This window comes from Triticum aestivum, chromosome 1A (genome assembly GCF_018294505.1).
Source record: "Triticum aestivum cultivar Chinese Spring chromosome 1A, IWGSC CS RefSeq v2.1, whole genome shotgun sequence".
NCBI lineage: Eukaryota > Viridiplantae > Streptophyta > Magnoliopsida > Poales > Poaceae > Triticum > Triticum aestivum.
The window spans coordinates 152,944,767-152,956,301 of NC_057794.1; the positions used below are offsets into that span (position 1 = coordinate 152,944,767).

At 41.0% G+C, this 11,535-nt stretch overlaps 1 protein-coding gene across 1 annotated transcript; it reads left to right on the forward strand.

The window, feature by feature from the left end:
* The first annotated feature begins 4,324 nt into the window (after positions 1-4,324).
* LOC123041902 (N-alpha-acetyltransferase MAK3) lies at positions 4,325-8,768 on the forward strand. Its single transcript, XM_044464462.1, has 4 exons — positions 4,325-4,642; positions 4,750-4,876; positions 7,913-7,968; positions 8,260-8,768. The coding sequence occupies exons 1-4, from the start codon at positions 4,439-4,441 to the stop codon at positions 8,473-8,475; spliced, it is 603 nt and encodes a 200-aa protein (XP_044320397.1). The 5' UTR covers positions 4,325-4,438; the 3' UTR covers positions 8,476-8,768.
* The last annotated feature ends 2,767 nt before the right edge of the window (positions 8,769-11,535 follow it).

The following is an 11,535-nucleotide window of genomic DNA, read 5'->3' on the forward strand; positions in this document are numbered from 1 at the left end:
GAGAAGAGGGGGAAGAAACAATAAATATAATGCAAACAAATGCATGACGATGCATGACATGACAAAGCGTGATGCTAGGTGTGCCCTAACGCGGTACGAGGTGGTACCAGTGAAGGGGGGAACATCAAGGAAATTATCCCCGGTGTTTCGCGTTTTCGAGCAGAGGAGCCGGAGGGGGAAAGGTGCGTGTTTGCTATGCTAGGGATGCGTGGCGGACGAACGGAATGCGTATCCGGATTCGTCTCGTCATTCTGATCAACTTTCATGTACAAAGTATTTTCATCCGAGCTACGGATTATTTTATAGGATTTTCCAAAGTTTTATTAATTCCTGGAATTTAATTAATTATTTAATTTAATTCAAAAATGGATTTATGACATCAGCATGATGTCATGCTGACGCCAGCAGTCAACGGGGGTTAACTGGTCAACCTGACCAGTGGATCCCACTGGTCAGTGACACATTTTAATTAAACAATTTAATTGACCTAATTCGTATTAATTAGGGGGTGGGCCTCACTGTCATACACTGTTAGTTAATTAACAGTTGTTAATTAGGCATTAGATTAATTAATCCTAATTATTTAATTTTAATCAGAATTAATTAAGTTAATTAATTAATTATATTATTAATTAATTATTTATTATATATATTATTTTTAATACCTTTTTTTATAAAACGTTCTCAGGGGCTGGGCCCCGGCTGTCATTGGGCCAGGGCCTTAGCGGGTGTGGGGTTTACGGGTGTCGGGCATGGCAGCAGCCCGTTTGGGCGCACGCCCCGGCCAACGGTGGGGGAACGAGGCGCCAGCGCTGTGCTACGACTGGGAACGGCACCGGCGAGGCCGTGCGAGGGGGGTTCGGGCTGCGCGCAACGCAGGGGTAGCGGCAGCAGCAGGGGAGGCAGTGCAGCGGCGAGAGCCGCGGTGGAAGGACGGGGTGCGACGGGCGCGGTGTGCGCGAGGGGACCATGGGCGCGGCGACTGTAGGCGAATGAGGCCGCGGTAGCAGGTTCGGTGGCCGGTGCAGCGCCGTGCGGAGGGCGCGGCCGACAAGTGCGGCGCGACGGCGTCCACAGGATGCAGCGGGCGTGAGCGAGGACGACGGTGAGCGGCCCGACAACGACGAGGCGGGGCGCACGCGCGGAGGGATGGGAACGTGGCCGGGCGCGTGCGGCGCGGCCGAAGCATGAGCAGCACGCGGCTGCGGGCGCTGGCGGGGAAGGGGACGCGGTGCGCGGGGGAGGGAGTGAGCTGCGTGCGAGCGGAGGCATGACCGGGCACATCCGTGCGGGGTCAGAGCAAGGGAAGGACGGACGGGGTTCCTCACCGCGGGGCCGTAGGGACTAGGCAGCGGGCGTGGGGAGGGCGATGGGGACGAGGCGACGACGGAGAGGACGATGGGGTCAACGCGGAAACAGGCCGGCGGGGAGGCGGTCCTGCGAGGCGGCGGCGTCCTGGCGTGGGGGCGGCGAGCTCCTGGCGCCGGCGTCGGGGACGGGATTGGGCCCTTCCGATCCAGATCCAACGAGAGAGGGGGAGTGGGCGACGTGAGGGGTGTGGGGTGTGGCCGGTTAGGGTTATTGGGGGAGTGGGGATAAGGGAGTGTGGGGGGGCCGGCCGGCTGGGCCTGGTGGGTTGGCCCAGGGGGTCTTCTCTTTTTTTTGTTTTATGTTTGTTTTTTTCCTTTTTTATTTTCCTTTTTCATTTTTCTTTTAGTCTCTAATTTATTTTCTATTTTAAAAATATAAAAGTAGTTCCTATTTTAGTATAACTATATCTACTACTGCTATATTAACCATGGCACCCAAATAAAATAGATTAGTATTTTACAAAATATAAAAGGCATTTATTTAATTGTTTTTGCTACTGTTTAAATCCTTATAGTTCATTTAAGCATTTTATAAAAGCTTGGTTTCTCCACCATAATTGCTTACGATTTATTTGAAACAATCCAAACATTTTGGTGTTAATTTTTTGAACTTTTGTTGTTTGCTTTTCTTTTGAATTTGAATTTGAATCTGTTTCGAACTAACGTGAGATTAGCAACAGTAACCGTGGTGACGCGGCATCATCAACGGAGGTTTGTTGTAGCTTAATTATCCGGGCGTCACAACCTCGAACTCATGGTCATGGAAATGCATGTCATTGGTTTGAGATCAATGCGAATTGTTGGAGTCAACACCCATAGTTGACATGTATGCATCATCATTGAGACTACAAAGTTTTTTGAACAATGCAAATAAGCTATCTATATGAATGCATTGAAAAAAATAACAAGAAGAGAAAAGTTGGAATTTTTTTTACCTTGGGGACATTTCGTCGAACATGTTGTGCGCGTCGGCCGCCGGCTCAACGAGTGAGCTCGCCGGCGCTTAGGTAGCTGCCGCGCCCGTCGCACGCCCTGCAAGCTTCTTCCTCCTCGCCTTCGAGGTGCCGGAGCCGTCCACCGTCTTGTTCTTCTTCGCCGATGTCTTGCCCTTCTTTGGTCGTGCCGCATTGGGGAGTTTCGAGGAGGGGGCGTCGGCTCGGGCCGGCGCTGGCGCGACGCCACCCGCCGCCGAGGTCATCCACGGCGGCATGAAGAGGCCGCGCGCGAGGCCGATGGTCCGAGGAGCTCCGGCGGAGGCGAGGCCAACGCCACCCGGGCTAGGGTTTGCGGCGGCGGCGGCAGCAGCGGTGGAGGGGTTGCGGTTATAGGATAGGGGAGCGGGGTGCCGGCGCGTGCGTCCATGGGTGCAGTTCGCCAGCGCCGGTGTGCGTGGGCCGTAGAAGGCGGAGAGGAGAGAGTGCGGCACGAGCGCTCGAGTGTGCCGCGCGCGGAAGCGGGCGCCCCAAATACACCGCGCGAGATAGCGAATCCGACTGCGCGCCCAACTCCTTATACCGCGCGCGCGGTTATTGCGAGCCCGCTGAAGCCACCAGCCGGGTTGCGCGCGCGTTAAAATGGCCAAATTTATGACGCGATGCTTGTTTAGCGCGGCTGTTGGAGATGCTCTTAGATCGCACTGATTATAAGCACACTTTGACCATTGACTCTGACCTAGGACCATGACCGGTGACCTTTGACCGTTGAGTGGTGACATGGAGCATTGACCACTGACATTCTAAAAAAGGATTTACTATTTTCTAAATAAGTTCATAAATTTAGGGGAAAATCATGAATCTAAATAAAGTTCATGAGTTTGATTTTTTTATCAATTTAGAAAATTTCACGATTTTAAGAAAAGTTAATGCATTTCAACAAAGGTTCACAAATTGAAAAAAAATATTATAAAATTGGAAAAATGTTCACGAATTTAAGAACAAAAATTCACTAATTTGAAAAAGGAAAAAGTCACGAAAAATAAAATATTAAAAGATCATGAATTTTTAAAAGGTGAAGAATTTGGGAAAAAATATCACGAGTCTGAAAAAAGTTAATGAATTTGAGATAAGTTCATGATTTTAAGAAAAAGTTCACAAATATGAAAAAAATTCATCAATTTAAGAAAGAAAGTTCAAAATTAGAAAAAGAAAAACAGACTTGAAAAATAAAATGATAAAAGAAAAAATGAATGGAAAATTTCATGGATTAGAAAAATGTTCATGGGAAAGAAAATTCATGGATTTGCAAAAAAGTTCAAGAATACAAAAAAAGTCCACGGATTTAAAAAAATCAAAATACATAAAAGTTCGTGAATTTGAAAAGAATGGAAAAACAAAAATGTTAAGGGAGTTGAAAAAAAAGTTCACAAATTTGAAAGAAAAATGATCATGAACTAAAAAAGGTCATAGATTTGGAAAAGTTCATGAATTTGAAACAAATTTGAAAAAAGTTCAAAATCTGTAAAAAGAAGTTCAGGAAAAATAGAAAAAAGTGAAAACTAAAAGGATAATTGAAAAAGGAAAGAAATAGATCAGCAACCCCGATAGTCTAGCAAGCAGGGTGCACGCAAAATCACTAATTGAGGAATACTCCTTCCAAAGATCACTTTCACCTTTCTAGATTGTGACAAGTGGCGCATAACATGTGCGTCACTTGTCGCAACCTGGGAGTTTTTTTTCATAGATCCGTTTATTCAAAATGTTTTATCTCCTAGATCGTGTGTCCAAATCTCAAACCGTTTTCACCATTGGATCCTTTGCGTCGAGATCTTCAAAACAAGATCCTGTATTGATAGGTTTTGACGAACTTTAAAAAAAAACGGATGAAAAAACTGTGTCTCTCGTGAAAGAGGAGTTCTGATATGGGCTTTGACTCCGTTTGGGCACACCTGAACATTTTAATTTGATAACGGGTTTAACCTACACAGAAAGTTGGCCCAGATCCTTTCGGGCTAAAGTTTGGGTAGGCCACGGGCTTGTCCACTAGCCCGTGCGTGCCTACGCCGGCCGCTGACTCCCTCTCACCTAGCTATCCGTCCCCGCCGCCGATCTTCGCTCGTCCTCCGGCGACCTATGTCTGCGGCTGTGATGCAGGGCACAGCGCCCGTAGAGCGCCGCGACTCCTCCAGCGGCGGAGCGGAGATTGCGTACGTTAGCTACGGCGGTGAGCAGCACCTCCCACTGGTGATGTCGCTGGTGGACGCGGAGCTCAGCGAACCCTACTCCATCTTCACCTACCGCTACTTCGTCTACCTCTGGCCACAGCTCACCTTGCTCGTACGCCTTTATTTTCTCTTTGCACTCTACCTCTCACGCTGCTGAAAGTATGTGGGTTTGGTATATTCTTGATGGTTTCTTGGTTTGTCCGGGGGATTCGTCCGAAGGCGTTTGATGCAAAGGATGGTAAGTGCGTGGGGACAGTGGTTTGCAAAATGGGGGAGCACAGAGGCGCCTTCAGGGGGTACATCGCCATGCTCGTCGTCCTCAAGCCCTACCGAGGACGAGGAATCGGTGAGTTTATTAGATTTATATTTATAAAAAATCCTTTAATTTTCTGCTATAGTTCATCAATTGTTGCTAGGCGATGTGTGATCTTAGAATCTTGCTATGTATGTCTAAGGGTGGCAGTATCGACTTAGTAAGGTTTATGGAAACACAATCTTTCTTACTGAGTTTGCTAGTCGTAGAGATCTTACTTGTGTATAGTTTTACTTCAAGGGTTTCATCTTGTCCAGTGTATGTAACTGCTAAGACTCTGTTCACTCTCGTATAAGGGTGTGGTTTTCGTTTTTTATGTTTTTGCAAGGTTGCAATATTAAATCCTATAGTAGGAACACACAATTAATGGTTATTGCTTCCCAAAAGAAACGTCAGGTTTAGTGTTGTTACATAAGCATTTGATTCATTGCAAGGCGCTCTTTGCCTTGTTTCATTTAGTATTTTATTAGGGATAGGCATTGTGCTTACTGTGAAAAATGTCCAAAGTTCTCTGGTTGTTTCATTTATTTTGTTTGAATTGGAGCAATTTTTATGCTTGCAGTTAGATTTTATCTCATTCGTCCATCTGAAAAGGAAACATTTTCTCTTTGCTTCCGATTATGTTCAAAAGAAGCACTGTAATTTCTGAATGTGATGTGCTCTGCAACCGAACCGATTTATGACTGACATGCTGCATGTTCCCAGCATGCATCTGCAATCCTTGTCCCTCTTTATTCTAAAAGTGACTCCTAATGCAGTATCCATTATTAGACACATGACCCTAAAAGGACCAGTCTTTAGATTATATAGAGGATCAATCAAGTCTGTTATATCTTGACAGTTAGGGCCTACGAACAGTCATGTCCTTCGGTTAAATGACACACCCCCTGGTGAAAGGATTTCTCTTTGTGGAAAGACACATCCCTTGGTGAAAAGGTGTGCTGGCGAAATGATGTCTCTTAGCAGAAAGACATTACAAAAGAATAAAAAGAAGCATAATAATTGTTAGATTAACACATTAAAAAAACAGTTTTTAACTTCCCAGAAGATGTGACCATTGAAACTGCGCCAGAAAACTAATGTACTTAAATTTAAAATTCTAATTTATTTACGCACTTGGACAAAATTTGAACTTTGCAACTCTATGCTTAAAAAACATGCAATTTCTTATATAAACATTTCAACATAATAAAGTCACTAAACAATCTAATAATACCCGTAGCAATGTGCGGGCATTACGCTAGTTAAATAAATAACTTAACTAACTTACAGACTCAGGATAAGGTGCCTTTTTTGGTCCCATTTTGGCCAACAAGTATGGAGTGGCGGAGTTATTTTTTCTATGTAACAACCAACCATCTTTCTTGGAGTACCATATGCTTTATTTCGCACAACCAATAGGAGCTCTACCTATTGATTACGTAGAAACTAGATTTGGTCGGTTATTAAGGGTTACCGGCAGAAAACAGAGGGAATCCGTATGTTGTCCTTGATATTCTTATGTTTTTGTGAGATCATGTTCCTTTTCTTTGTTGTGTTTGCGTAAGTTCGCTTCATTAGTTATTATGACTAACATGAGTTATCTTTCTCCAAATTCACCTTTTTTTTTCTTGATCACTTTACATGTTTACCTTGCATTATAGAACTACATTTGGCTTAGTATTGTAATACAAACATGTTGGGTTAGCACAGTTTTCCTGCTCTTGTCCAAAGAATCCATTTATCTGCTGTTAGTTTCAATATGAGAAAAACATACAACCAACCAGTCACTAGCACCTGGTGGCATTGTCTAAAGAAGAACTACTGAGACACCAGTCACTACTAGTAATCGTGTATGTGCAATGCACGTTAATATAATATTAACGTGCATTGCACATTAATCGTGCATGTGCATATTAGGCAATATATTAATTGCATCGCACACTAATATTTGACAAGATCTTAATTACACATTGATATTTTTGTAGGATATAATTAATTGGTTAGTGCTAGCATGGATATTGGATATATGCTATTAATTAAGGGAGGATTGTGTGAGGGAGGTGGTGGCTACGTGACTGGGGCTGGACGCGCGTGGGGCTGTGGGAGAACATTGAATATGAGCCCTTGGATTGGATGGCAGACCACAGAAGCAATATCAACTCTTAGATTTAATTAGATAGATTAGATCAGGGTGTGGTTTGTTCTGGGTGCACTATTTTTGGTGGCTTTAGAAGAATTAGAACTCGCACTTTTAGTAGTAGAGATAGAGGTGGGGAATAAATTCTAGCCGATGGAAGTCGTCGAACTCTGGTGGTCTGACTGGTGCTGGGCACAGTTTTAATATGTTGCTTGTGTTGTAGAATTTATTAATGTTAGTCCATTATTTATGAGTAGGATCTTCTAATGCATTTGTTTATTTGCTTTTTTTTTATAGAAAGAAACAGCTAGCTACGTTCACCGGGCTGCCCTTTAATGAAACAGCTATGTTAAGTATTTTATTGTGCTTGTTTAACTTTGGGTCTGCTTCATTTGCAGAAAGAAAGGCGTATTTATTTGCTTAGTTCTTGGATACTATGTTTATTTCTTGATGATTGACATGTCTATGCTAGCCTTGCTAGGTTTCTTTCTTGACAATTGCTTTTTGTGCTGCCTTCTTTTGATCTATATAATGTTCGTTCGTTAAGTGCTATTGTGATGTCATTAGTTGCAACCGCTATGTGCATTATTATTTATGCAAGAACTTAGCAAACGTTGTTGGTTATCTGGTGTTACATACTGAAGTTATATTCTGCACCATTCTTCATACGTTGAGTTTGTTTTGGACTAAATGGATTTCATATGGTAGCTCAATCTCTGACAAATCAGATATCAGTGCATTGTTGCTAAATATAACGAAGATGCTCAGTTGTCTAGTACTTCAAATATTGTAATGTAGTAATGCGGCGTCCCATAATCTTTGTCAACTCCTTGCAATTTCAGCCTTCCAGTTTATCTCCTTCCATAGGAATCGTCATACTTTTTACCTTACAGTTTAATGTGTTATGTTGTATATTAGGCTGATCTAACCTGTATTTCCTCATGCTACAGCAACTGAGCTGGTTACTAGAGCCATTCGGGTAATGATGGAATCTGGTTGTGAGGAGGTAATTATACTACAGTTCTGTTGGTCCGTCTTCTCTAACATTTCATTCGTTTTTGATATTTTGTCATCTGAGAAACATATCAGCTATTATATATATCCTACTTTTGTGTTCGTTGTCTATTTGTTTTGGCTATGGATGTGGTTCATATCCTCTTTGTAAAGAAAAAAGGGAAAGAGGATTGACATCTGACTCATGCAGTCCCTTGATTGTCCTGCAGTTACCAGAATAAGCTATTTGCCTTAACAGTGTGAACGATTAGAGTATTTGACATCTGACTCGTGTGCAATCCAGGTGACGCTTGAAGCAGAGGTTACAAACAAGGGTGCCCTCGCTCTGTATGGCCGCCTAGGTTTTATCCGAGCAAAGAGGCTGTATAGATACTATCTAAATGGCGTGGATGCTTTTCGTCTCAAATTACTGTTTCCACGCCCCGATCTTGGTCTAGATCCAATGATGATGCTTGGTGATGAGAGGGATGGCCAACACATGGATTCTCCGTACTTGTGATAATACCCTGATCAAAAGTGGAAGATGGAAATCAAGCTGTTATTTTTGTTGTGTTCTTTTTCCTGTTTGATACTTTCATGTCTTCATGACATGCAGTAGCTATTTTCCTTTTTGAGAAACAAGTGGTTTTCGGCACTGCTGCTCCTGGTAATTTTGAAACCCTGAGGAGGGCATTAGAAGTTCCAAAAATATCTGAATATCTTTTCACGTGTAACAATATTGTCATGGATATTTTTGTAACACAGTGCAAATGTAAATCGCCACCCAATCAGGGGGGCCCTCCGATAGCTTGATATCGATTATGACCTGCCTGAACTTGTTCATGGCACGCCTATTGATCCCTGCCGTTACTTTTTGTTGAAGTTGAATAGCCCACTGAAATCATATGTACATGTTTCAAACATATATTTTGATTTACCAGATTTTTCTTTTTCTTAAACCGTTCACTTGGGGTGGAATTCGAGTCGAGCCAGCATGACTCGACCCGTTAGAGCTCGGTAATATAATGAACTCATTAACATAATAAACTCAGCTCGACCCGTTAGAATTCGAGTTAGCTTTGGCTTGACTCGTTAACATAATAAATTCAGCTTGACTCATGTAACTCGCGAGCTAGCTCGATTAACTCGTTAAACTCACAATGGACGTGAATAAGAAAAGAGCTTTGCTACACGCATGGGCAAATAAGCATGGGCTTTTACGGGCTTAGCTGGGACCTTTTGATTGGAGAAAATCATGATGCGGGGCCCACATCCCTGAAAATCAGGGTTTTTTTGAGACAATCCGAAATTCAGGGGTGGGGGGTGGAGATTAGTTAACGAAACAGACCACGTAATAGGCCCGTAAAAGTCCGTTGGTTTACAATTTTCGATAACAAAATAATCTTTGCTTCGGTACAATCCCCTAAATACATCAACGGACGAGATCTATCTTTACCCCTTCATAATAAAGGATAATCTTTCTAGAAAATACGTCACGGAGATCTGTTACGTTCTGTGTCCGCCTTGGGCCGGCCCATTAGTATTTACTGTAGCATGGATCGAAGATCAAAAAAAAAAATCAGGCTTCGAACCCAGGACCTTCTGCAGTTGTATACTCCCTCCGTCCTTTAAAGAGTGTACTTCCAATTTTATTGGGCTCAAACTATCTCAAAGTTTGACCGAGTTTATGCAAAAATATGTCAATGCTTGTGAAACCAAATAGGCATATGACGAAAATATATTTTATCATGAATCTAATGCTACTAATTTGATGACATAAATGTTGGTCTATTATTGTATAAATATGATCAAACATAGAAAAGTTTGACTTTCCAACAAAGTTAAAAATACACTCTTTTAAGAATGGAGGGAATACTTTAATAGCCACCAGGACAAACACAACTTGGTTATACATAACTAGCGTGGTATATTATCACAGAGAATGGTCGTACCGTAGGAGTTTTTTTTATATAAATGCTGTAGCAGATCGAAATTAGTACTGTACAAAGGGGAAGACACTCTAGCACGAATAGAAACACTGTCTTGTATCGAGATTATTTGACAGGGGGTATTGTAGCTAAAGTGTTTTTTTATAGCTAAAAAATACTAATGTGTTTTTTCATCATCAAAATATATTTTGAAAACATGAATATTTTCAAAAATACGAAATGTTTTTCAAAATTTGAACTTCTTTTGGAAACACGATCTTTTTTCCAAATTTGAGAACATTTTTTTCGGAAAAACATTTTGATTTTGTAAATATTTTTCAAACTTCAAGGATATTTTTCTGAAAGTGTAAGATTTTTTTCAAAAAGTCAAATAATTTATCAATTTTTAAAAAAAATTCTTGAAATTATGAAGAATTTTTAAAATTTCTGAATATATTTTTCAGCACACAAACCTAATTTTTGAGCATTATTCGAAAAACAGAAACATTTTTTCAAATTTACTAACATTTTCTGAAAACATTTCTTATTTTCTAGGGCCTGAGCATTTTTTGATTCTCATTTTTTTTCATTTTTCTTCTCCTTTTGTTTATTCATTTTTCTACTTTTTAAATTTATTATTCTTTGTGAAACTTTTTTCAAAAATAAAAAATTGTTTGGCATAACAAAAAATGTTCTTGTTTTCAAATATTCTTTGCAATTTTAAAAATTGTTCTAGAATTTTAGAAAACGTTCTTGTTGTCGATTGTTTTGTTCACAAATTTAAGAAATTTATGGTTTCAAAAAAGTTGATAATTTTTTTAAAGTACGTGGTTTGCAATTTTTGTTCAAAATTTTCATAATTTTTTGGAAATTTGTTTACAATTTTAGAAAAAAGTATTCTAGTTTGTAAAATTTTCATGCACATTTTGAAATTCCAAAATTGTTGGCAACTTTCATGAAATTTTCAGGACAAAAGAAAATGCTCATGCTGATTGATAATGATCGGAAATTATAAATACACTCATCTAAACTAGTGTTTTTAGGACTATGGATAATTGATCCAACTGTTGGAAATCTCAGGACAGACCCCAACTTTTGCAAGCAAGTGGGCATGCCCATTTTAGGCATCCATGCCTGGTTTGAATGACTTCCAACACCGTATGCATGTTGTGACACGTTCTGCCATTAATCGTCCTTTTTTCACCGAGAAAACTTTAGAAATGTGAAACTTGACAAAACCCAAATAATTTGGCATGATGCCTTGAATTGGTCATACAAGACCATAAAAAAGGGTCAATTAAGGGATGTCGAGAAATGAGGTGCTCCCAAACAGATCCTTCTGGCCTATCTGAATACCCTTCATTGAACATGGTATTTCTTTGAAAATATCAGGACTAACCTAATTTTTGCAAGCAAGTGGGAATACCCATGTTAGGCATCCCCACCAGGTCTAAATGACTTCTAACAACGTACGCATGTTGCGACATGTTCTGCCATTAATTATCCTCTTTTCGTCGAGAAAACTCCAGGAAATGTATAACTTGTCGAAACCAAAACAACTTGCCATGATGCTTTGAATTGGTCATATGAGGCCCTTGAAAATAATTGGGGTCATTTCAAGGATATCGAGAAACAACAAGCTCTCAGACGGA

Bases quoted from the DNA above. Each gene is read 5' to 3' on its own strand.
- LOC123041902 (XM_044464462.1), top strand. From the start codon at position 4,439: ATGTCTGCGGCTGTGATGCAGGGCACAGCGCCCGTAGAGCGCCGCGAC. The intron at 4,643-4,749 runs GTACGCCTTTAT...ATTCGTCCGAAG, and splicing joins GGCCACAGCTCACCTTGCTC to GCGTTTGATGCAAAGGATGG. The intron at 7,969-8,259 runs GTAATTATACTA...TGTGCAATCCAG, and splicing joins TGGAATCTGGTTGTGAGGAG to GTGACGCTTGAAGCAGAGGT.